Raw genomic sequence first — 27,811 nt, 5'->3', positions numbered from 1 at the left:
GTGATCTGAAAATCAATAGTGATCATCTGCGAGTCATGATCTATCTACTTATCAAGTTTCATGATCCTAGGAATAAGCGTTCTTCAGTTATCATCCGGAAACCATTTTACTATTTCAGGTCACCGTGACCTTGACCTTTGATATAGTGACCTGAAAATCAATAGGGGTCAACTGCGAGTCATGATCAATCTACCTATCAAGTTTCGTGATCCTAGGCATAAGCGTTCTTGAGTTATCATCCGGAAACCATTTTACTATTTCGGGTCACCGTGACCTTGACCTTTGACCTAGTGACCTATTTTTTTTGGGGGGGGTATTTTTTAAAAGGATGAAAATGACATGTGGCCAAATCAAAATGTCTTCCCATACTGTGAAATAAGTACATGCAGCAATTTTCTTAATTGAAAATTATACATTGTAAGCTTAAGTACTAAACAACAATAGAAAGATGAAAACAATTAAAAAGATGATGCACATAATAGTAAACTGAAAAAACTTCATAACGTATTAATTTTGTTTTTGGTCCCTAGTGTTTTTTAGAGTCCCAATCACTTTGAATCACAGAAACATTTTAAATACAATAACATCATAAAAATTACATATGTATTGGTATAGTTGTCTTGAGGGATGGTTTCCTGTATTCAAATTCAAAGTTTCCTGTATTTAAATTCAAACATGTCCTAATAGCAGAAATAGAATAAAAATAAACCAATGTTATTGTTTATTATGTCACAAATATGACAATGAAGATGAATATCATTTGATACATGTATGTATAATATTTGTTCAATATCAACAGATTTACAAAAGATATAAATATCCAATTACCACTATAAAAAACCATCAATGTTAAAATTTCTTAAACTACTTAATAGGAATGTTTAATCGATACTGCTAGGTTTATAAAAACAAGCTCCAGCTCTCAAAATGGCTTGTTGGCCACTGTTTATTGATTGTGTTCACCCTCTCAGCTAATTGCTCTATAGTGGCTCTACAAACTGATTATATGTGTCGTGTTCTGAGGAAACTGGGCATAATGCATGTGCGTAAAGTGTCGTCCCAGATTAGCCTGTGCAGTCTGCACAGGCCTATCAGGGACGACACTTTCCGCCTAAATTGGATTTTCGCTAAGAAGAGACTTCATTTAAACGAAATATGTCATAAAAGCGGAAAGTGTCATCCCTGATTAACCTGTGCGGACTGCACAGGCTAATCTGGGACGACACTTAATGCACATGCATTATGCCCAGTTTTCTCAGAAAGCGACTCATATTGTGTGTGTGTTTCTCATTTACAAGCCTTGTGTTCATATCACTTGGCATTTGCTTTTTTTTATCACATATACTAGTATTTATATTGTTTTGATGATGAGTTCACTAAAACAAAAAAAACACATCCATAACAATCAATATCAAATTCAATGTACATTATTACATTAACACAACATCTAAATATATTATACATATAAACACATTTATTATTGTTTGGTTATCATAATAGTTATACGATAGTGCATTCTTATACTTGTTAAAACAATAAAACTATCAAAGTCGGACAATTTTACTACAAGTTTTAATTGTGTGCATCTATGTATGGCAATGATGTATTTATATGCCCAAAGATGACTTACCAAAAGAGGTGGAATGGCATAATTTCAGTAATAGACCAAGTGCAAAATGTCATATCACTACTCCATTTAAATGCAAAATGAATTTATATTAACACTAAGCTTGATTGCAAAATGTTATAACATGTATACAAGTACTAGACATTAATGCAAAATTATTACTAGACTTTAGAGCAAAATGCAAATACAAATTGCAATTGAAAACCTGGTTGAATATACCAAAACTATCTCGTGCAAATAGCAAACATTATATCTGTGAAAAGAAAGCAACAACAAAAACAACAACAAAGTCTCTTTAAGCACCAAATTGAACACTATTAAGAACACTAGAGCAAGCAACATATTATTAACATCTTAAATACCGTAAATTACTATGGTAGTACTAACTGTGACTAGCAATAATGGTTCAACAAACTATAAAACATAACAAATAAATAAATACATGGCAAACATACATGTAGTAATATTGCAATGTATGCCCCACTACTAATTACGTGGGTAAGTAAATGGAAGTTACCAAACTTAACACATTAAAAAGTATCCCAGTACGTTACATGTAAGAAATGATCCAGCCAAGCACAAAATGGAAAATACAATATCAAAAAAGGCAGCAACATCTATTTTGCTAACTTTTGTAAATACTCACTCAAAAACTTAAAGACAAAAGTTTGAAGAAAAGGATGAGACATGATAAAATATCTCTTACCTATTAACTTTTTTTTCATTTAAAACGTACATGCAACAATTATTTTACAATCACGTTCAATTGCTACTGATATGAAAATGTCTACTTATTTTGAAGAAAAGACCGACATAACAGGTTCAAGCAAAAAAACCTAACATATGCCACTTTCCCCTTTGTTTAAAGTTGAGAGTTTAAGGGTCAAACAATGGAGTATTTTGTTAACCGGTATAATGCAGAATTGTTATTCTGGCAAATATGTGCATCTAAATATTATGAGCCCAAAATCTCTAATATGAACCTTTAAATTATATCTACATAATGTATTCCGCTTAAGAAAAATAAAATAATTAATAACTAGTAATTATATTTAAGTTTGGTGTAAAAAACTTCTTAATGAAACATGTAAAGTATCAATATGATATGTGAACGTCAATATGATAGAAATTAACTGATAATTTTTTTTCTCTGATTTGTGTAAAAGAAGACCGAGGTCCTGTACAATCTGGTGAGGTCCGATGAATTTGAAAGGTTACCCTACCTAATGTTCAGTAAGAAGTGGTCTTTTGAATGTGTTGCCATATGAATATTAAGATTTGGCTCAAAGGTTTCCTACGTTTGTAGACTTTTTACAGAATTATTACCTGCAAAACGCTTTATCTGCGTACATAAAATAGGACTTCAAGTACAGACTAAAGCTTATGTGTGAAGAGATCGCTCTGTAGAAAAAGTATCTTGGTATTAGTAAATGACATAGTGTCTACAAATGTAGTGTCATTTGACCCTACATCACCCACTTTCATGGTTACAAAAGTATTAACAAGACCGCTTGACAGTTATACTAATGCAATAAATGTGCAAGTATTTCATACTGTTACAGGATAAAGATGAAGATATTTTGCATCAAACACACCAAATAAATACACTGCAACTCCAATATATCGCGGTTGAAGGGATCCAAAGATTGCGACCGTGATATATCCGGAGCGCGATATAAATTGTCAAGTTATTCATCATGTATATGTATGCATTAGCATAGTTTGGCAATCTCAAAACACACTATTTACTTACCATATTGATTTGTGTGTTACATCCATATGTTATTCATTGGTATAACACAAATCATTATTCCATGTAAGTATTTTGAAATGCATATAATTAAATTTGTAATCCGAAACACCATTGTCAAATGTTATTGTTCAAGAAAGCATGCACAAATTAGACCCATTCACAAAATGACGTCATTCACCTCATGAAAAGCATGGAAAGTTTGACAAACTGAGGGACATGATTCACCTCTCAATTAAAAGCAAATAAGCATGTATATGTCTACAAATAAAATTTGTTAAAGAAGCTAATTTACTGCTTATACAGTAAAATATGTAACAACTAGAAGCTGCATGCAATAAATGCATGTCCCAGTGGATAACAACTAGATGCTGCATGCGATAAATGCATGTCCCAGTGGATAACAACTTGATGCTGCATGCGATAAATGCATGTCCCAGTGGATAACAACTAGATGCTGCATGCGATAAAAGCATGTCCCAGTGGATAACAACTAGATGCTGCATGCGATAAATGCATGTCCCAGTGGAAGCCTTATTATTATGGATTAATATGCAAATTTGAATAAGTCAAAAAGAAGGTAGAAATAAGGACAGGTGATAAATATGTGCTTAGTGTTGAGTCAAAGTATCAAAGCTTTTTATTTATTAGAATTGATGTTAACCAAATACTGACAAACGAAAAAACTGTCAGACAATTGCTTTATGCCTTTCGGCATTAGCAGATGTCAAGGACATACAAATGAAACCTTCAAAACTTCAAATACAAATTCAGATTGATGTCTGCATAAACAAGATGTGTTTGTGAAACACTATGTCCCCATATACTTGACCTTTGACCTTAAAGAATGACCTTGACCTTTCACCACTCAAAATGTGCAGCTCCATGAGATACACACGCATGCCAAATATCAAGTTGCTATCTTCAATATTGCAAGTGTACATTGAATGAGCGATTTGGACCCATATCTTTGACCTTGAAGGATGACCTTGACCTTTCAACACTCAAAATGTGCAGCTCCATGAGATACACATGCATACCAAATATGAAGTTGCTATCTTCATGCAACTTCAATATTGCAAAAGTTATGGCAAATGTTAAAGTTTGGCGCAAACAAACAACCCAACATACAGGGCAAAAACAATATGTCCCCCTTTATAGTGGTGGAGGACATAAAAACAGAAGATATTAAATGAAAACCATTTTTTTCTATTTTAAGAAACAGTGACCTTGATCTTAACCTAAATGGCCACATATGCATCACAAATCTAGGTCTGCATGTAAGCTACCTGCACACATAATTCAGTAAAATAAATTCATGCAATCTCAAGCACAGTGATTATAACCATAACCCAGACGACCCGGAATACAGTACCAAGCTGCGTCTCTATGCAAGCTTCCTACATTCAAAGTTTCATCAAGATGGTCATTGCAAACTGAAGTTGTTTAACTGATACCATCTGTTTGCCAGTCTTTATGAACCCTCCATTATAATGGCGGAAGGGCAAATACTGTTACATCTGTCTATGTGTTTGCATGGGAAATTTCATGTCCTCCTCGTGTCTAAATTGTACATGATGGAATTTCAAAATAATTTGGCACAAAATATCTTCCTATCTTTTTCAATAAATAAATAATAAAATACATATTTTAAAAGTTATCACAGACATAAATAAGAGGGCCCAATGCCCCAAAATCTCATCTGAAACCAGAAGGAACTGAGTGGGTTGTGTTCACAAGAATTCACAATATATTTATTAGGAAAACTGCCCAAACACCTGGCTGCAATGTTATTAGACAACCAACAATCATTTCCAAACACAGCCTAGATATATAATATAAATGTTTTGAACAACTTTACTGATAAGTGGGTAAAAAAGTGAAATTAAGTGTGTGCACAAATGGAAAACTACCCCATCTAATGGCAGCTATGTTTTACAATGAACAGGAAACATTCATTTTTGGGGAAATACTTAAATCATTTATGTCCAGGACAAGATTCATAAAGATTGCAAAAACAAATGTGATTTCTAAAGTGTTCACATACTTTTTTTATTTCATTTGACCCTACATCACCCTGTTTTGAATTCATCATTTATATTATGGAGACAAATATTCCCAACATGTTTCATGAAGATTGGACTATAAAGTATAATCATGGCCTCTAGATTGTTCATATGCTTTTGCAACAATTTGACCCAGTGATCTAGTTTTTTCCCCACATGACCCAGATTACAACTTCACCTAAATTATATTGACATTTGTTCTGACCAAGTTTCATAAAGATTGGAAATAAATGTGGCCTCTAGTGACCTTGATTCTGCCCGTACATGACCCAGTTTCACATTCAGCTGAGATATGAATGGGACAGATACATGTACTCTGACCACATTTCATGAAGACTGGTCAATAAAATGTGGTCTGTAGAATGTTCACAAGCTTTTTTTAACCCTTCCCATTCAGGAGTAGAGTGAAAATGGCTTTGTGCAAACAGCATAGAACCAGAACAACCTGAGAGTAACTCACAGTCAGTTCATGTTCTATGCTGGTTGCTCCTCATCAGTATGTAAGGGTTGGAAATAAAGCCTTTAACACTTTAATATAGAAAGAAAGGTCTCAAATTAATTATAACTTTCTAATGACTACAAATGCATTAAAATACGTATCTAAGTGGTAAAGGGTTAAATTTTACAGTGACCTAGCCATGACCCCAAGTCACCAAATTTCAAACAAAGCATGAAGTGTTTACAAGGCAAATGATGATGATGCACAAGGGACAACAAACGATCGAAAAAAAGCAATTACAGAAGCTCATAATTAGGAAGTTGTGCTTAGGTGAGCTTAGAAGGGTTGTTGCAGTAATAAATGAATGAAACATACATGTCTTGCTGAGTAAATGCACAATTTTGATAACTGGTGTACTTGTAGTGTGTTTTTTATATATAGAATTGCACAATTTCATAGGTGATTGCTCAAGCAATGCAAGAACAATGTATTGATCAACAAAAATTTGTTTGATCTTACTATAATACTTTCTTTACGATTTCACAAGTATAATGTTGAAAACTTATAAATAATAACCAATTGATTTGATAAATCATTAAATTAATATGTCTATGGATAGTTTATTAACTTACAGCAAAAGCCCTTAATACTGTTATAACCTTCAACTCTACACTTAATTTATACGTAGAACTGGTGTTGACTCTTTTCCAAAAAGAGCATTCCACACTTGATATGTCAGTTTATAACCAAGACACTCTGATGGAAATTTCTTTCTTTTAGTAATCACAATATGGCCGCAGAGATCTGACCATGTTTTCCACTCCGAACAGAATGTCCTGCCCCAGCCTCCCACTGAAAATGGAACATTCAATTTTGCTATGAGATCCAGATTGTAGTTTCCTTTTGTGAGACCTTCATAATTTCCTCTGGAATCAAGAGTTTGGTGTAAACATAATACAGTCTCAGAGGCATCTATCACAGTCTTGTTTGAGTATCGGGAAAATGCAACCACCCAATTATCATAGCCCCGTCTGCCCACTGCCACAGGTTGGAAACTTTCCCATGGATATTTAGAATCCGATATGAAATAGTCCTCTGCATCAGTCTGAAACAGCTCCCCCTGACTTTTGGCTAGAGAATGAAGTTTCGACCATGAGATAGCATCATCATTAATTACACTTGCAGCTGGAATGTTTGTTCGTCGACCCACAATTAAAAGCCCACTGGATTTTTCTGATTTAAAATACTCATGACTGCACAAAACAGTCCTTAGTGTTGTTATCAAAGAATCTGTAAACAAAAGATCCCCATTGGCATAAGCGTAAAAATAGCTCTTGAATGTTTTTTTCGCCTCTATGAACATTTCTGGTAGAATAGGTGCCCCAGCGGCTTTGTTTTGTATTGGCACCACCGACCAACCTGCTGCCTTGCTAAGGCGATTTACGTCTTCAGAGTCACTGAAGACAATCAAGTTCACATCTGGCAAAGTTCTCCAATTGAACAGGGTCTTGTTGTTGATGGGAAACTTATCTTTATCATACATCCATGTTGTAAAAATAGTCAGTATTTTATCATTCTGATTTTGAAACTTGCTTTCACATTCTCTCACTTCATTTTTTTGTAGCTGACATTTTGACATAAGATTGTGAACTTCATCTTGCACTTTCTTCATTAAATATATCTTCTGCTGATCACTGACTTCTTCAAATCCCTCCAAATCTTCCAAATGAGTATATCTATGACCAATAATCATTTGATATAATGGCCCTAATTTGTTAGTGAGATCAGTCCTTTCTGAAGGAAACCATTTTAGAGTAAGAGCGTATAATGACATACCAAAGACAGTCAATGCCATAAACTTGAGAAAACCTCTTGAACCACATTTTCGAAACATTGCTGAAAGGATTTTCGTACCTAAGTAGCAAACTGACATCACTCAGAAATGAGATGGCTTGTATATATCAATTGCGGTTGCCATCTGGTTTTTGTTCATAATTCTCTTGACTAAGTTTTCGGTACCAGATCTAAGTTTTCCACATCCTTGAAATTGGTTGAACTTATCTGTCTGAAAAAATAAAGAATGATGACAGATAATTTAAATGCACTCATATACAAGAAAACCATTATGGCCCAAACAAGCTCACCTAAGTTTGAGAAACTAATTTTCCAAACTTGACGGTCCTAGATTTTAGGCACACATGACTTAGCTTAAATATTGCTAAACAAGGGCTGTTTGTAAAACATGCATGCCCCCCATATGGGCTCTCCGTTGTAGAGACAGCCATTGTGGGAATATGTTTTTTGTCACTGTGACCTTGACCTTTGGCCTAGTGACCTGAAAATCAATAGGGGTCATCTGCCAGTCATGATCAATGTACCTATGAAGTTTCATGATCCTAGCCATAAGCGTTCTTGAGTTATCATCCGGACACCATTTAACTATTTCGGGTCACCGTGACCTTGACCTTCGACCTAGTGACCTGAAAATCAATAGGGGTCATCTCCGAGTCATGATCAATCTACCTATTAGTTTCATGATCCTAGGAATAAGCGTTCTTCAGTTATCATCCGGAAACCATTTTACTATTTCGGGTCACTGTGACCTTGACCTTTGACCTAGTGACCTCAAAATCGATAGGGGTCATCTGCGAGTCATGATCAATGTACCTATCAAGTTTCATGATCCTAGGCATAAGCGTTCTTGAGTTATCATCCGGAAACCATTTTACTATTTCGGGTCACCGTGACCTTGACCTTTGACCTAGTGACCTGAAAATCAATAGGGGTCATCTGCAAGTCATGATCAATCTACCTACGAAGTTTCATGATCCTAAGCATAAGCGTTCTTGAGTTATCATCCGGAAACCATTTTACTATTTCGGGTCACTGAGACCTTGACCTTTGACCTAGTGACCTGAAAATCAATAAGGGTCATCTGCGAGTCATGATCAATCTACCTATCAAGTTTCATGATCCTTGGCCTAAGCGTTCATGAGTTATCATCCGGAAACCATTTTACTATTTCGGGTCACTGTGACCTTGACCTTTGACCAAGTGACCTGAAAATCAATAGGGGTCATCTGCGAGTCATGATCAATCTACCTATCAAGTTTCATGATCCTAGGCCTTAGCGTTCTTGAGTTATCATCCGGAAACCATTTTACTATTTCCGGTCACCGTGACCTTGACCTTTGACCTAGTGACCTCAAAATCAATAGGGGTCATCTGCGAGTCATGATCAATGTACCTATGAAGTTTCATGATCCTAGGCCTAAGCGTTCTTGAGTTATCATCCGGAAACCACCTGGTGGACGGACTGACGGACAGACAGACATGTGCAAAGCAATATACCCCCTCTTCTTCGAAGGGGGGCATAAAAAACATTAAGAACAAGTTTCATCAAAAATGAGTCATAAATGTTGCATGAACAGTAGTAACAAGGTTTTTCTAATATTTTATTTGGTGACCTAAGCTTTTATATGCTTGTCCCACTTTAGGCTGAGAATGTGGATCTAACAATAAGCTTTTTTTTGGAAAAGTTCATGGAGATCCACAGAAGACTGTTACATGTATATGGGAAAAGAAAAGGATGACAAGATAACAACTACACAATTACTGCGGACATGAAGTTACATTGCTGGACTTGGACCAGACTCTACACAAGTCCCGATTCACGCTTATCATAGGTCAGATATAATATCGTGAATGTATTTTATATAGTGCAAAATAAATCGGTTTATGGACGTTTCGTGCCACTACCAGTTCGTGCCACTGATATTTGTGTTGAAAAGGGGTAGACGTTTCGTCCCACTGATAATATATAGGCGGATAGGTGTGAATAATGCTGTATAGGTGTGAATGATATTGGGGTGTATATAAATGTAGAAAATTACAACTATGTTGACAATTATAATTATTAATAACAAACAAATAAAATGATTTATGGTTAATATACTAATATTTGTAAATAGTGTATTATATGCGATGAATATAAAGCATAAAGTGTTGTTATTTTTTATGAATCATGTTTATGTGCTTGTAATAATAAAATAAAATGATTTATTGTTAGTATAAAAACATGTGTGCATAGTTCATTATGTTTAATAAATATAAAACATGAAATTCTGTTATTTTCTATGCTTCAATTGAATGTATTATATACATAAATAATAATATATAACATGAATGAACAATAATACAATTTAAAATAAAGTTGGTCTTTTTCTTTAAAGAGTTAGCTTATGCTTTACTATCTACTTACAAACTTTCAATTAGCCGTATGTGTCTACATAATTAACAAACAATTAATTACCGACTCGGGCCTTTAATTTACCGACGTGGGCCTTTAATGGCCAATTAGTTACCAATTAGTAAACAACTCACCGCTTTAATTATGATACAAAGTGTGTAATTCACTGAGAGAGTAAATAAAGTCAGTTGAACACACAGTATATAATATTCACAAAACCAGTAATGGCTTGCGAATATCCTTGTGTGTACTGTGCACTGAATGTTGGGTAAGAAGATAAAGCCATCTCATGCGATGAATGTGAAAGATGGCAGCATCTGTCGTGTGAGACTGGTGTCAGTCTCCGACAGTATCGAAAAATGATGAAAGGGAATGTCGTCGTTACGTGGAAATACTGCGAATGTAGCCGACAAGTGGAAGTTCCACCAGAGGTACTGGCAATAGTGGATTTCCCGTTAGATGTTACGCCAGATGTACCGGAGATAGTGGAGATCCCTATGGATGTTCCGCCAGAAGTACCAGAGGCTACAAATGACATTTCTGTTGTCAGACCTATCGATGGACTCCCGTTCAGAAGAAGTAGAAGATAGGACCTTCAACGTAACCAATCGGGAGATCAATCAACCGAACGTCCCGCTCGACGTTTCACTAAGGGAACGTTCTCTGGATACGGTCATACCAGAGGACGGACCCGTAACGTATGAAGTTGTGACTGGTGGCACCAAAAGAGGAGGAAAGAAGCTGATCAGCAGTGATGGTCACTCCTATACCGCCAAGGTATGTAAAAATAAGCAACTATAATCTTTTGTTAATAATTAATGAGAATATAACTCGTTTTACTATTATAATTGAGAATAATAATAGCAATAGCAAAATCAATTTTGCATATAAATAATCATTAATAATGCGTTTGTTTTATTTGTAGTGTAGTGATGGTGAGCACACATCCTGGACATGCAGTGTCCGTAACAAAACTACGAGGTGCTATGCCAACGTCAAACAGTTCGGTGACTACTTCACGGCGTCGTTGGGTGGGCACAGTCATCCCGCGTATCCTGGTCTGCCAAAGCGAGTAAAGGCCCGTGTAGAAGTTCGTGATAGTTCAAAGAAGAACGTATTCGAACCTGCGGCCAGTATAGTGGAGGACGTCCTCAAAGAGATGGTTAAGACAGAAGATGTCAACCTGCCGAAACCGGCAAACCTCGTTAGGGCTGCAAACAGATTCAGGCAGCATATGAGGCCCAAGGACCCAACAGATCTGAACTTTGAGGTAATAATATTCATAGTAATGATACTCATTTATCACAATAATAGTTTTGTTATAAAAATAAGTATATTAATAATAACAATAATAGTAATAATAATGGTATTAATAATAATTATTACAAATAACATTTTATTACATTTTTATTTTATTTTGAAGGTTGACGTCTCATTCATCGGCGACGATTTCCTGGTTGACGACGTGCGGTCGGGTGATGCGCGTCACATCATCTTTGCAACGTTCAATCAGCTGAATCAGCTGAAGGAAGCCCGAAGATGGTTTATCGACGGGACTTTCAAGCTGGTAAAGACCCCCTTTTACCAGCTGTTCACGATACACGCCTTCATGAAGAAGGGTGACGGCACCAAACAAGTGCCGTTGGTGTACATGCTGATGTCGAGGCGAACGAAGGAAGACTATGTTAGTGTGCTGACATCCATCCACCAACGCCTGGAAAATCCACTGGTCAAGTGGGTCATGCTTGACTTTGAAGCAGGTAATTTGATTAATATTATATGAGTACTTTAATTATTTGAAATCACAACAATATTAAGTCAATCGATTTTAATTGATTTTAAACTTATCAAGTGATGTATGACCTATACTATTTGTATGTTTTTCAGCGGCGTGGCAGACGCTACGGCATGTCTATCCAAGGGCCATTCTGAAAGGATGTGTCTTCCATTGGAATCAGCGCGTGTACCGGAAGGTGGTGAATGAGGGCCTTGCCACGGCATATGCAGCAAAGGGTGACAAGTTCCTCTTCTTGAGGAAACTGATGTCCTTGCCGTATTTGCCGTGCGAACACATCGTTCCCGCCTTCGAACAGCTGAAGCTGCAGGCTGAAGAAGTCGGAGGTCCTATGCTGAATGTGGTGATGTACATGCAACGGACGTGGATATGAGGTTCAATGTGGACTCCAGACAATTGGAGCGTGTATCACCAGACAGTACGAACGAACAACGACGTTGAAGGTATTTTTTTTACATATATAGAATAATAAAGCAATATATTATTTTCAATTGATAGTTATACTTTAAATATTATCTTATAAAAACTAATATATCATATTTTCATTTGATAGTTATAATTTAAATATTATTATATAAAAACCAATATACATCATAGTTCACAACATATTTCTTTTTTCCAGGATGGCATCGCAGAATCAACGGTCGAGCAGGGCGTCCAGACTTAGGGTTTTACGTGCTCGCCCCCCTGTTGCGCCGTGAGGCAGAAACAGTTGATCTGACCATCTACCTTATGTCGGAGCACGCCCTGACTCGGGTACACCGGAAAATCTTCAAAGAAGTGCACGGGCGACTCTTCGAGATCTGGGAGAAGTACGAAGACAATGACATGAAAACTACTCAACTGCTGAGAGAGTGCAGCCATATCATCGGGCTGGGACCGAGCACAACCCAGGATGACATCCACGATGAGGACTTCTGAAATGCAATACACTGTATATATGATTTGTGTATGTATATGATAGGATAGTATGCTGTTGTATTGGTGTTTCTATATTTGTTCACTTTTGTATATGTGTATTAAAACCATGTTTGAATATTTATGTAATCAATCTAGATATTGTTAAAATGTATGCATGCTTTATTTTCTGATATTGTTAATGTCAATTTATTGCAAATGTTTCTATATATTTATGTAATCTCTGCCAACACAAGATAATCCCACCAGATTGGGTAGGATGCAATTTTTTTGTTTAAAATGTATGTATGCATTCACTTCTGATGTAGTTAATGTCAATTTATTGCAAATGTTTGAATATATTTATGTAATCAATCTAGATATTGTTAAAATGTATGTATGCATTCACTTTTGATATGGTTAATGTCAATTAATTGAAAATGTTTTAATATATTTATGTAATGTATTGTTAATGTATTATATGAAGCATTTAAATTGACTCTTAAAGTAACAATCACACTCAAAAATATCGAATATTTCGTTAAATAAAGCTAACCCATAAAAAAATCAATGTTCCTTTTAGCAAAATGCAAAATTTCAACGTTAGATGCTGTCTGGTAGAATGGATTTAACGAGATACAAAATGCTCGTTTTTATTTTTTTGTGGCCACAAATAATTCCATTTGTATCTCCCGCGAAACATCCGAACATTTACGGGCGAACACGAGATTGGATACGGTAAGCGTCGGAAGCATGACGTAGCTCTCATGAATAATCATTCTGTGAAATCAAAATGAATTCTGGGTAACTGGAACTTAGCAAATGAGAAAATGGCTTGTATAAATTATGCAAATGAACGCAACCCGAATGAATCCCATCCTGACTCGAAAGCAAAAGTAGATTACATCGTGGAACGATATTTAGATGCTTAAAACTTGCCGAATGCTTGTAATATAACGTTTTTACATCAATGTTACTTGTTTTTAGGGTCTTACTATTGAAATTAACCATCGTATGGTACTACTTGTTGTCGAATGTTTTTATTTAGCATAATACAGTAGCCGTATGTATTGGTGAGCGTGATTGTGACTTAAAACAATCTTGAAATAAAACAATGTTATTTTCCCATTGAACAGATGTTACAATCAAAGGTGCGAAAGTTTCCTGTTATGAATTCACACCTATACGGTATTATTCACACCTATCCGCCTATATATTATCAGTGGGACGAAAAGTCCAATGCCCTCCTACACAAATATCAGTGGCACGAACTGGTAGTGGCACGAAACGTCCAGCACCCAATAAATCTAACAATAAGACTTGAAATGCATTTAAAACAATTCATGTATCATCAATAAATAATCTTCAAATACAAAAATGTTATATTAAAACGCTGAAGTTTACCAACATTATTCACAGCTACACGATGCATGCAAACTTTTACAACTGTGACGAACACACTACCACTTTCCTTTACAAATATCAGTGGGTGGGACATAACTTCCATAAACAATTTTAAGTGTTTTTCGCAGTTTTAACATAAAATCAAATCACGATGGTCATCTAACCAACGCACTCTTCCTGAGTTAGCTGGTTAACCAGTACTAAGTGCATATACTAAGGCCAGTAATAGAATTATGTTTTATTCAGATAAATGGTCAATTCTTGACATATTGTCATGATCATTTACACTATCCGAAAACAGTGTATGCATCCGATTCATATCATAGTTCTGCAAATATTTCACACCATAGAAATTGGTTCAGACAGTTCAGTTTGTTATATTCATACATATGTGAGGAATAAGAGTCAATATGAGGACATACACTGTGCGTAATTAATAAGACTCATGTTAATAAAAAATTATACCCACGTCAACGCTGCCGATTTCTGAATTATTGTACGGTGGTGGTCTATCGGTCGAGCATGCGCATTTGAAGCTGTTTTACTTCCTGAAAATGGTGACAGCATGAAAAGAGAAACGTAAAAGTTATTTGTACTTGCTGCTTTTACGATGGGCTCAACAGGTAGCATAACATTCACGAACAACGAGCCTATGTGTATTTAAACGTAATTATGTTGATGTAGTTTACGTGCGTCTTGTACTGCTGATAAACATATTCAAGTTATATTTTTTCAGTGTTAGTTTAGCATAAAAGACATGTTAGATTGATTAAGACACATATTTTATTTAATGGAGGAGTCATTGTTATTGTTAACAGTATTTAATAATTTTGCAGCTAATTACGTTGTCAGAGGTTTGATGTTACAATGTTTGTTTTTATTTGTATAATTTTTATAATGAATTATTATATATTAATTCCAAACATTTCATCAGGTGTTTCCTTCCAATTTTCAGCATGACTCATTGACACTGATCCATTAAACAAAATGGCAGAATCAGAGTCCTACCACAGCCCAAGCAAGGCAAACGGTTCATCTGTAAACACAGAAGTGTATAGAGTTGAAGAACGGCCAGAACATGGGATGAGAATCCTTCACGCCTTGAATAAGCTTAAGAATGACAAAATATTGTGTGACGTCATCTTGATAGCTGAAAGTAGGTTGAAATATCTGTCAAACAATAATAGACAACAATCTCATTTATCATATTTCTTTCAGTAGCAGTGTTTTCCAGAAGCAACAGCAGCTGGCGATTTCACTGGTCAGGGGTTTCACTGGGTCAAAAAAAGTTTTTTCACTACTAAAAAAACCTTTACATGTCTTTAATCAGATGCTTTTAACATAGTCAATGACATTATTGTAAAACAGTTGATTGAATTATTGTTATTAGCCTGTATTCAATTTATGTCTTTGACTGGAGTATTACTTTTACAAGTATATAAACCAGTGCCCCAGATAAGCTGCGTATCTGCGTCTTTCACCCTATTAAAATGTTTAAAAACGCAAAGAAATACAATATCATGCGTATTGAAAACGCACCCGATTTGCCTTTTACGCACATTCGTCTTATTTGATGCGTACGATACAATAGCTTTGATCGAAAAAACTTTGCTCATTTTCGGTATTTTTTGTGATTATTTTCGTTACGCGGCGACGCTTTTATTCAGCAAGCGCCTGGATGACGGGGCAATAAAACAGTCAAAGCTATTCAAACGCTCTGCGGACTAGATTTCATAGTTAAATAAAGCGGCTGACAAAATTATTTACGACGACATACATGCGTTTTCAATCTGACTTAATCCGTCGTTCATTGTGCAAATATTTGCAAAGTGTCTGTACTTTCAGTTTCTAATACGATGCGTAATAAAAATGTCTAAGAGAAAGACGTCCGCAATTGTTGCGCCAAAATATGTGTCGATCGCCAACTTTATCGAACCAAGAAAGCAAGAGTCAAAAAGTGCCGAATCATTCGTGTTATCAATTTTTTTTAAGTTTAAAGTTTATATTTTTGACTGTTTCAAGGATTAGAGATGTTATGAAACATCAGTTTATTAAAGTTAATTATATTAGTTTACAGTTTTATTGAATCAATACAATTGTGTGCAGCTTCAACAGAAGTAAAGCAGCAATGGTTTTACTGTATGCAGCTTATAACTCATTTCACCCTATTCCACGAATGAAATCACCCTATTTTTCAAAATCAGTGGGTGAAAACCCTATTACCGAAATAATTATCTGGGGCACTGATAAACACAAACATTTCAAGATTAACTTTACTCTTGATAAGGCGTAACAAAAATTATTGTTTGTTTCCGGTGACCCGACCCTACCTAATTTTTTGCCGCCGGTCCTAATCTTTTTTGAGCCCAAAATTCGAAAAAAATCGGACCGCGTATTTTTCGGCGACGGTCAATAAACTTGTCAAACTTGTCTACGTTATCCGCATATCATTTTTATTGTTATTGAAGCGCACGTGGTAGCTGGCCAATCAGCAATGAGTTTGCTCACACATGATATTGGGTCATTCATGCGCAGACACTGTACACTTGGAATACACAGTCAGTTGATCTTGTCGTCTGCCAACAATATAGCGGCTGATGGCAAATGTCGTATTTAAAGATTAGCAAATCAAAAGAAGCGTACCAATAAATAAATTATTTCTAAGCTGATTACTTAACACCTTTCTCCCGACTATCGATCTGAACTAAAGGATGATAATTAAATAATTAGTTCTATTTCGACGATGTTACACCTTTTTGCCGATTATCGTTTGAAATTAAAAGGTGATAATTAAGTTGTTTTTTACCCACAAAAATGCTATTGTAAAGCAATATGGCAACCAAATTGTATATTTGCTAGGTTTTGCAATGTCTGCAGTCAAACGATATGCACATTTTAATTAATGTGGAAAACGCGTACAATTTTTCGGACTGTCGTTTTCGGATACAGTAATTATTTTTCGTCGATTATAATTTATTTTCGAAGTTCTGTATAGAAGAAATAGAATGACGAATGCACATGCGGTGATACAGACGGTGTGGTTTGTAATATTTTAAATTGTATTCACCTGAAAATACAATTGGAAAGACTATAAAAAAGAACAATTAGTAAAGGCTCTGGATGGGTTGGTGGATCTGCCCTTTATTCCTGTTGGATTCCTGCGGCTGCGGTTCCAAGACCCCCGGCCTAATTTTCAGGATTTCAAATTTGGAACAATCGACACCCCTATTAAATGTTCATCTATAAAATAACTTATGTTTGTACTTTGACAAGTACCATACTAATTATTTGTATATTGAAAAATGTATGTTACATTATGATATGTGATATATGTGATATGCCCTTGTTGTCATTGAAAGAATATAAACAAGTTGAAAGTAAATGTGTATATAATTATTTCAAAACCAGTTTTCACGCAGCACAGCTGGTCGGCTCAAAGAAATTTTGGGACAGCGCTAGCCCTGGTAGATAGACCTCACGACACCAGAACATAATATAATCTGAAAATGTGGTCCTTTGGAAGCATAAACTGCATCCAAGAAATATAATAGCACACCCAGTTTGATTGGGTCTGTTCATGGTGATAATGTTACATGCAACACCACTCGCGTCCCCCAAGCATGGCTTTTGGGCTATTTAATATATTATAAATTATAAATAATATAGTATATACTCCATGATTCCAAAGGAACGGAAAGTATAACAACACTGAATTCCTATAGACACTGAGGGTCAAGCTTACTGCGACTTTAGTAATGCCTATTATTGGTAATAAAATGGACTATTAAAGCCGCTGCCAGAAGTCAACATTAAACTCGGAAATAAGGAAAGCAACAAATGCAAAATTAATGAACAGCAAGTTTTTATTTCATTAAAGCATTTAAATAAAGCCATATTGCATTACATACATCATCAAATTTATTGTACATACAGTTATACACAAAAAAATGAGAAGAAGATGCACCATGTACGACATTTTCTATAAAAAAAAAAAATAAAAAATAAAATTATTTGCCTACCTACCTACCCTAATTTTTTAGGCCATGTCAGTGGAAACAAACATATTTTTTTGTTAGGCCTAAGCTTTATTTTTAGATTAATAATAAGATTTTTTGCACTTGGACTATTATACTTCCAGTTGGCATTGAATTTTCTTTTAGCTACTAAGTTTTTATATTTTTGCCAATACTTGTCCATAGTTATCAAATTTTAAATAACAATAACTCATATTGACACATTTTAAGAGTCAATAAGAATAATTGCAACCATGAAGTATTATAAATTCCTTTTTCATGTATTCAATTGTAAAAACTAGGAGGTATTTACATACAACACATTATTTCAATTCATTTAAATAATGTCAACATTTATGATAGTTTCATCGGGTTGCGAAAATTTATGACAATGTCATACTAACACTTTACTTGCAGAGTGCGAAATCCTCCATCCAAACATTAACAAGATATTAATTTGTTGAAGTAGCAACTGTTTGTTCCATAATTTGTTGAAGTAGCAACTGTTTGTTCCATTTTCACGTTAAAATAAATCATGATAAAGGAAAGGCAGTGTTTTAAAGTTCAGAAATCAAATCCAAAACAATTACGTTTTTCTATGCTGTAATTTAGCCTCGTTTTAGAATAAAAGGAAACTTCATTTCCAAATATAAAATACACTTAACTAAAATGTTGCATTGGTATTTTGAATTGTATCGTCATAGCCAGCTCCTAATGTCGTCCACCGTTCACATCTTGCTAAAACCTTAACATTTTGTTAAGGTTTTGAACATTGGCTCTAATATCAAAGTGCTTCCACCTACAACTTTGAAACTTCATATGTGGATGCACCTTGATTAGTTCTACACACCACACTCATTTTTGTGCCACTAGGTCAAAGGTCAAGGTCACTGTGACCTTTAAAAAAAAAAATTCTGACAAGCTTTCATTTATTCAAAACTGCAACCGTAGCCGAACGTGGCACCCGTTATGCAGTGCTCTTGTTATGTAATGTTTCAAACAAGACTTATTGAATTACAGATTAACACAGTCTACAAATAAGTTGTCTTTGATGAAATTTGCCACTTTGCCACCACTTCTGAAAATTTGTCGCAATTTGCGACAGTGGCGATCAGCAGCATAACCCCTGCCTGTTACTAACAATCTTGGCGCCAGCTACTTTTCCCCAAAGTTTCGATTGAAAACAGCGCAAAAAAAACGCCCGTTTAAGTTCTTAGTGACGGGCTACTTTGAAAATATAACTGGCTACTCAAATTTCTATGGTGAACACTTGAGTGAACACACTGGAACCCATTCATTTTGTAGAGGATACATGGCAAATAGCGGCTAAACATTCACTAACATTAATTACCAAAAGCATGCATATTTATACCATGCTGATTTAAATATATATATTGTCTTTGTCAACATCAAACCAACAAGGCTATTATTGAAACAAATAAAACCAAGGGTGTCTTGTTTAACTCTATTACGGTAAATGTCTTGATGTTTCCCACGTTTTTAAATCACTAAACAAAGAAACCTCTGTTATCTGCAGGAAGCATTCACGTTTTCCTTAAAAGATATCATGGGAAGAGACAGGGATATGTCAATGCATTTAATTTAAGTAAAGGTGTACATTTATCTATGTTCCTCCAGCCCTTCAAATACTTGATGCATACAAGTAATTTTATCTTGATGAAATCTCTTAAGACATTGTACCAGAAATTAGAGAAATCTGACTACTTGGAGTGATTATCGCCACAAACTATGTGTGTTCCTTTCGATTTTTCACTTTAATGGTTACTCGGCCCTAATCATTTCAAAAATGAAAAAATGTATGAATAAAAAAGTAAAGTCAATATTAAAAATAGCTTAAATTGTACACCTGTAAATAAAGCATCATTTAAAACTTGTTTCCTTGCAATAAAAATATTCTCTTGTGTCAGGAATTAAGCTGTATTTTTGGTTTCAGACAAAAAGTATGAGGCACACCGGGTCATTCTAGTGTCAGCCTCCGACTATTTCCGCTCTATGTTCACATCTGGGATGCGTGAAAGTCATCAGAGGGAGATAGAGCTGAAGGGCATTACTAGCAAAGGACTGGAAAAGGTTCTTGAGATCATCTACACGTCCACAACAACTCTTGAAGGCGATGATATATTTGATGTTATTGCAGCAGCCACTCATTTGCAGGTGACTCCTGTGATTGAGTTTTGTGAACGTAATTTCCTTAGTGGAATGACTACCACAAACTTCTATGATTTCATCAATACTGCGAAATTATACAGCATGAACAATGCCCTTAGACAGATTGATTTTTTCATAGCAAAAAACTTAATGCAAATTTCAAAAGATGGAACTTTGTACTTGTTGACGTATGATCAAATGATAAACTGTTTGAAAAACGACAAGTTATGTATAAGAGAAATTGATATCTTTAGAATAACCTGGGACTGGCTAAAGCAGGAAGGTTATCGTGAGGATCATGCAATCTTCCTCATGAAACTTATCAGATTCCCATTAATCAACCCTCGAGACCTCGTGCAGCATGTGCAGCAAGTGGAGACCATGATGACGGTTCCAGACTTGCGCGAAATGGTTCTCTCAGCGTTAAACTACCACGTTGTACCGCACTCCCAACCACTCCTAAACACTCTTACCACTCAGCTGCGTTCTTTCACTGAGAGGTTGATAAGTGTTGGTGGTAGAGAAATTCACCCAAATCCCTGCTTACATGATGAAATTCTAGTGTTTGACAGTAAAATCACAGCTAACAGTCTTCTGAATAGAAGTGAAGTTGCTACACTACCAAGTGCTTTAAGTCATATGCAAGTAGTAGTATTTAATAACTTTTTGTATGTGTTAGGTGGCTGCACAACACAGTGTGCCCATGGAGAATCTGCAGTGAACTCAGTGTTACGATATGACCCAAGGTTTGATACCTGGTTTCAGGTGTCGTCAATGATTAATAAACGGGCATATTTCTTTGCGGGGGTTCTCAGAAACAAAGTGTACGCTGTTGGGGGCAAGTTCAAAGATGGAAGTCTAGCCACTGCTGAGGTGTATGACCCAGCAGAGAACACCTGGGAGCCAATAGCCTCCATGCCAATGTCGTACCACGCACATGCTGGAGCGGTATTTGCAGATCACATATTTGTATCTGGGGGTTACAGCAATAATCACTTCACGCCGGATATGCAGCGGTATGACCCAGAGACCAACCAATGGGAGGACATGGCGCCCATGCTAACGCCAAGAGGTTGGCATGTCATGTGCACAGCCCAGGATAAACTGTTCGTATTTGGTGGATGTAACCTCAACGTCAACCAGCAAGCCCAACCGGTTGTACAGTCGGAGTGCTATGACCCAGAGGTGGACCAGTGGACAATTATAGCCCCGTTATCCATATCTCACAAGGAAGCCTCCTGTGTTGTTTACAGTGATCAGATCTATGTGCTTGGCGGCTATAATGTTCAGACAAAGACTGGTCAGAAGTTGGTTTCCAGGTACGATGTGTACAGCGGAATTTGGGAGACCATAGGTGGCTTGCCACGCAGTCTGACTGGCGTTGGTTATTGTACGCTGCAACTGCCAACATTTAATATAGAAGACGATGATTAGCTCATCTTTTTAAAAACATGTGATTGTTGGTTGTTCAGTTAATGGAATGCACAGGCTATATGAACTGTGGAGACTTTTTGTAAAGAGTAGCTTAAGGCACCATTCTCTGTGGGAATGGAACTTAAGAAAAATATAATAAAGGCTTGATATTTTATTTAAGTAAATAAATTCATGGCTTTAATCAAGAAACTGTCTTCATACACATGTCACACAATCTTATTCACAGGTATGCTTAGTAACTCGTCAAAATAAGCATTACTGTTATTGTCAATTCTGTTCTATGAGACTAAACTCTTGTTGAAATGTGTTAGTGATGTTAATGCATTAATATCTGCCTCCTATCACAATTGTTAATACTTAAATATTAGCTTCCGATCACAGTTGTAAGCAAGAGCTACATGTACTAACCATAGGCAGTGTTTCGGTTCTCAGTGTATTTGTCCATCAATGAGAAATCTGTGTTTGTTGAATTTTTGTTATGGAGTCATTAATTTTGAATCTGTTTTAAAATGTTGCACTTTTTAGCTCAAATGTCCATGATGAGTTTTTGTGATTGCCTTTTGTTTATTGATTGTCAGCATTTTCTCTTATCTTCTGAACCACATAGCAGATTTTCACCAGAATTTACACAAGGTATCCTTAGGTGACCTTGTTTCAGTTTGTACTGATGCTGATAATGCATGTCACACTATATGTGAAAAGAAGCAACTTTGATGTTCTTGTATGCAGTCCTTGAAATTTACAGTTTTATCAATCAAGTCTGAATTTGTATATAATTACTTGAGTTGAGACCAAGAGAATGGTGCAAGACTGCCTTTATGAAAACGAGAAACAGAGTAAGCCAGTTTATAAATAAAATATTGCAGGGACATGTGTTGCTAATATCACTGGATATGTTTCATCCACTAGTAGTCTTCTACAAAATCTGTTTAAATTATTATTATTATTTGGGGTCAAACATTGGCCATGCCTCTCCTCTCATCCCCCTGAGGAAAAAAGCACCTTGGACTGTTATTATAGAATGGGCATATGATGGTGCAAATATTCTGTAAAACTGCATGTCCCAACTATTGAGTATTTGGAATGTAACATGGTATTGTTGTTATCTAGATTGCCTAAGTTATGTCACAAGCCACTCTCTGGGTATTACATGGTTAATACCAAATCAATAGCTTCAACTGACTTTAACTCTTTCAGTGCTGGAACCAAACTTTGGAGGCCTTTGCAAACAGTTTGGATCCAGATGAGAGGCCACAGAACGTGGCCTCTCATCAGGATCCAAACTGTTTGCTATTCTGATAGTATTCTTTGAAAAAAATCTCATTTTAGAAATTCAGCAGACAACATTTTAGCAGACGACAAATTTCCAAGCATGCAAAGGGTTAAAATCTCTGTAATCACAAGGCCCAACGGTTTTGATGTTGTATCCAAGATTTTCAAATTATTATCCCGATTGTGATGATGTACAGATATTCATAGTTGGGTGGGTGCTTTGTGCCATTTGTCTGTTTTTTCAAATCCTAAATGGGTAATTGACAGCAAAAAATTATGTTTTATGGGAACAAAAAGCTTGATATGTAATAGTTCTATGAATGCAAATAACTTTTCCTGATGGTAGTTGCTATTTACAAAATTTTGCTTATTTGTAGCAAACTGCATATTAATATTTAAGAATTTTAAACTATTAAACCTAAATAAATGTTTAAGCGTTCTGTTTTTTTCCCTGATAGTGTCCAAGTCTTGCAAACAAATTGGCATTTTTAGCAACATTTCAACTGGATCTGCGTATTCTGTTCAAACTCATTGATATTGATAACATTGGTAGCTTTACAATGATTTGCTTGTGTGCTAGTAGATAGGCAAGACAGAGTCCTCAGGTTCTTCAGTTATAGTTTTAGTCTTAACTAATACCACCACTAAAGCTTGATTGGTCATTGTCGGCTCGGGTAACGAACCCAGTCGATATTAGACTGTACCGTTGTTGTTTTCCCGCCCAAAATCTGATGTAAAACGTGCTACTGATTACTCTAAAACTGTATTGTTTATCTTAAACAAACTTCTCTTTATATAAAATACTGCATCACCATGCTTGTTGAGTATGAGTTTCGAAAATGCAGAGGCCATTTAACAGAAAATTGACATACATGTGAACATAATTAATTTTAAAAAATAGCTGACAACAACCGATTTAGCGTAAAAAATCCCGGGTATGTTTGAGTATATTTACCGTACCCGGGGTTCATGTAAGTATACTTACGGTAAGAGTACCCAGAGTATATGTAAGTAGTACCAGAGCCGGCAATGACCAATCAAGCACCACTAACATACAATATACATGAGCCGCGCTCAGGGAAAACGGGGCTTAATGCATGAGCATAAAGAGTTGTCAGGAGAAACTTCCATGAAACAAGGTGTCTCATAGTGATCCGAAAAGTTTTGTGATAAAAAAAAATCAATCACATTTTTACAGATTTATTATTATTTATAAATAAATACGAGAACCTGTCTGTCACAGTCATACATTTTTAACAAGGCAATCTTTATGTGTACATGATCACTCTGCTTTGTTCTTAGCAGTAATTAGATTTGATACAATTAAATTGATTGAAGGTATTCATAGTAATATCATCTATTAAAGAAATAAGAGGCTTAATTTTGTGTAGTTCATCAATGAATAAAGGCTTACAACAAATATACAGTCAAACCTGAATTCAGCGGTCAGTCAAGGGCAGTGTTATTAATTTTCGCGACTCGAGACGACAGACGCGTGACCGTTGATTTCAGTTCAAACATGTATTTCGGAGTTGAATATAGTGGCCGTTGGCCGTTATGGACAGGTGGCCGTTAAATTCAGGTGTAATATAGTGTTTTTCGTCGGGGGGGATTCCAGACTGACCGTTGTCTGCATGTGACCGGTAAATTCAGGTAGCCGTTAGGTCAGTTTCGACTGTATACATTTATTGTTTATTACATGAACTGTACTAGTTCCTGTTTCTCATGAGTCTGTTACATGAACTTGCCTTAAAATCCAAACCTTGTTGAAATTGATAGTATAATGGTATGTTTGATCATGCATACTTTAAACTTGCCCTCGTAGCAGGACTTGTATATAGAGAATATTATGTGTGTTTTGGATAAAGATCAAGTTTATCATGCGGGGCATAGAACCATGTTAGCACGAGGCTTGTCAATTGCTACCATGGTTCGAGCCAAGCATGATAAAATTGAACTTTATCCAAAACTCACAAAATATTCTATTTATCCTATTATTTCTTCCCTTTTTCTATAAATAATTATAAAATATTGCATTTTTTTGACGATTTTATCTTTCTGTAGTTGACAAAAACATATTGTCTAATTTTTTGAAAAAACAAAATCTGATCTTAAAATAGCGATAATATAAAGCTTAAGTTTATACGATTGTTGTTATACTATTGATTTTCATCTGGTAATAGGATAAAATGGTATGTTTGATCATGCAAACTTAAAGCTAGCCTCCATTTGCAGGGCTTGTATAATAATCATTTGTTTGATGATGCATACTTTTTACTTGCCCCGATTTGCAGGGCTTGTATAATCGTTTGTTTGATCATGCATACTTAAAACTTGCCTCCATTTGCAGGGCTTGTATAATGGTATGTTTGATCATGCATACTTTAAACTTGCCTCCATTTGCAGGGCTTGTATAATTGTATGTTTGATCATGCATACTTTAAACTTGCCCCCATTTACAGGGCTTGTATAATCGTGTGTTTGATCATGCATACTTTTAAACTTGCCCCCATTTGCAAATCGTGTTTGAACATGCAAACTTTAAACTTGCCTCTATTTGCAGGGCTTGTATAATTGGTGTTTGATCATGCAGACTTTAAACTTGCCTCCATTTTCAGGGCTTGTATAATCGCATGTTTGATCATGCATACTTTAAACTTGCCTCCATTTGCAGGGCTTGTATACCGGTAATCATGTGTTTGGACATGCATACTGTAAATTTGCTCACATTTAAAGATTTATTTCTGGACACAGAACATGCAGACAAATCAAACAAAATGTGTGTTTATCAAAAAAGATCATGATGATTTGTTTTAAAATGAAACAACTTGTCAACCTTCAGGGGGTGGGGGGGGGGGGGGGGGGTAACCCACATTCATAAGATTAGATTTATTTAATATTAAAGTGAGGACTTAAAAAATTCAATTGTTTTTATATTGTGAACATTTTCAAGGCATAATGCAAATGTGAAAGGTGTATAATTCAAAGTTCATAACTATTTAGTCTTTGATGCTTAAAATGCCATTAAAAACAAAAAGGTGAAAAAGGTCATCTATCACATTTTATTCCATATTACCATATTTCCTGTGTTAATAACAAGTTACAACTGATTATGCACATTCGTTTTTGATCATTTTCAAGGTAAAATTTTCAGCATGTTTATTGGCCACTTTTGTTTGACTGACAAATTGCATGACCATTAATTTGGCAAAGTGATAAAGCATTCGTGGGAGATATCAGCTTTTTATGCCCCTGGATCGAATGATTGGGGGTATATTGTTTTTGGCCAGTCTGTCTGTCTGTCTGTCTCATTCTGTCCCAAAACTTTAACCTTGGTTAAAGTTTTGCAATAACTTTTGCAATATTGAAGATAGCAACTTGATATTTGGCATGCATGTGTATCTCATTGAGCTGCACATTTTGAGTGGTGAAAGGTCAAGGTCATCCTTCAAGGTCAAAAAACCAAATCCAAGGGAAGTAACAAGCTTTAAAGGGAGATAATCTATATTTATCATTTGGCAGGTTCAGATCATTTTTACAAGGGTAGTAAAAAAATTGAAGGGATATAATCAAAAACAAAAATATTTAAATCAAAGCGGCGCAGTAGGCGGCATTGTGTTTTTGGCAAACACATCTCTTGTTTTTAAATAAGAAGTTAATGTTTAAAAACACAAGATGAACTAAGGATCTGATACTAGTCATTTTATACCACAGTTAATAACATTGTTTTCGGGAAATTCCAGTGGGCAAGCCTGTGGGGAGCTTACAGACAGAGTTCCTGTGCAAGCTAAATAAAATAACTTACGTTATGAAATTCGGAGGGCCTGATCATATGAGATTGATCATGAGATTGTGCGAGAGTTTAGGTCATTTTGCAATGTTCAGTTTAAACCTAATTTTGTAGTTGCAAAGCATTTAAAGCCTTAGAAGCCTTTTGCTTATACTGTAGTCATTTTGAGTCATTTTCCTGGAAAGCTAGAGTATTTGGTGTCTTGATCCTGAGAACGCTGCTGAAGTTGGGTTCAGCTGCAGAGCGGACACCAAATCTGTGACACCATAGCAACCTCTTAGAGTTTAAAATTTTAACCTTATTTTATATTTAATAGGTGTCAATATTTGTCTGAATCAGAATGTTAGCAAGGGGATGCATGGCATTCTTTTTGCAGCAAAGGTTAATGGTAAACATAATGTGAGTTCTCAATAATGACTTCTTCATGTAGTGTATCAGAACACGTGTATTTATTTATGATATACAAGTCATTGTAAATAATATGTGTATGGTTTATGTTTAATAAGTATAACAGAAGATAATACAGTAAGCATGTGTCTTGTTAACAATTTGTTTGTTAATTCATATGTACTTGTTTTGAGTACTTCAACTGTTTTCCTCTAAAACATGTAGCTGGACATAATTAACTTGGCATTTGTCACTCATTTACTTTAATGATGTTCTTAAGTTGTTTTCTTTAATAAAACTCTTTTTGTTAAGTATGAAGTGGTTTAGTGAAAAATTAGTACAGTTCAGAACAGAAATAAATATATTCAACCCAACAGTATATTAGTTAAATTATATTCGTGTATGAAGGATAAATTCCATGTTAATATTTCCAAGCTACTGTTGGTCAACATTTTTAATGGCCAAAGTTGGAAATGTCACAAAATCTTCAATATGAAAAATAAAAGGAATTCACATGTT

At 35.5% G+C, this 27,811-nt stretch overlaps 2 protein-coding genes and 1 long non-coding RNA gene across 6 annotated transcripts; 1 reads left to right on the top strand and 2 right to left on the bottom strand.

Annotated features, from left to right (window-relative positions):
• Positions 1-70: 70 nt before the first annotated feature.
• Positions 71-9,609, bottom strand: LOC127872756 (uncharacterized). Its single transcript, XR_008045774.1, has 3 exons — positions 8,985-9,609; positions 8,550-8,839; positions 71-193 (listed from the first exon to the last, which is right to left on the bottom strand). It is a non-coding gene; the product is annotated as an uncharacterized LOC127872756 (long non-coding RNA).
• LOC127872752 (uncharacterized) lies at positions 705-14,749 on the bottom strand. 3 transcript variants are annotated; one of them, XM_052416130.1, is made up of 3 exons: positions 14,697-14,735; positions 12,517-12,843; positions 705-7,947 (listed from the first exon to the last, which is right to left on the bottom strand). In XM_052416130.1, exon 3 carries the CDS (start codon positions 7,813-7,815, stop codon positions 6,556-6,558), a length of 1,260 nt encoding a protein of 419 aa, XP_052272090.1. In that variant the 5' UTR covers positions 7,816-7,947; positions 12,517-12,843; positions 14,697-14,735; the 3' UTR covers positions 705-6,555. The 3 variants fall into 3 exon arrangements, with proteins under 3 accessions (XP_052272090.1, XP_052272089.1, XP_052272091.1); XM_052416129.1 differs by lacking the exon at positions 12,517-12,843 and having other exon boundaries at positions 14,697-14,749; XM_052416131.1 differs by lacking the exon at positions 12,517-12,843 and having other exon boundaries at positions 14,693-14,741.
• Positions 14,745-27,811, top strand: LOC127872750 (kelch-like protein 13). 2 transcript variants are annotated; one of them, XM_052416128.1, is made up of 3 exons: positions 14,745-14,806; positions 15,183-15,383; positions 20,195-27,811. In XM_052416128.1, the coding sequence occupies exons 2-3, from the start codon at positions 15,215-15,217 to the stop codon at positions 21,841-21,843; spliced, it is 1,818 nt and encodes a 605-aa protein (XP_052272088.1). In that variant the 5' UTR covers positions 14,745-14,806; positions 15,183-15,214; the 3' UTR covers positions 21,844-27,811. The 2 variants fall into 2 exon arrangements, with proteins under 2 accessions (XP_052272088.1, XP_052272087.1); XM_052416127.1 differs by having other exon boundaries at positions 14,747-14,850.

Source organism: Dreissena polymorpha, chromosome 3 (assembly GCF_020536995.1).
Source record: "Dreissena polymorpha isolate Duluth1 chromosome 3, UMN_Dpol_1.0, whole genome shotgun sequence".
NCBI lineage: Eukaryota > Metazoa > Mollusca > Bivalvia > Myida > Dreissenidae > Dreissena > Dreissena polymorpha.
This window is presented reverse-complemented; position numbering and strand designations above follow the sequence as displayed.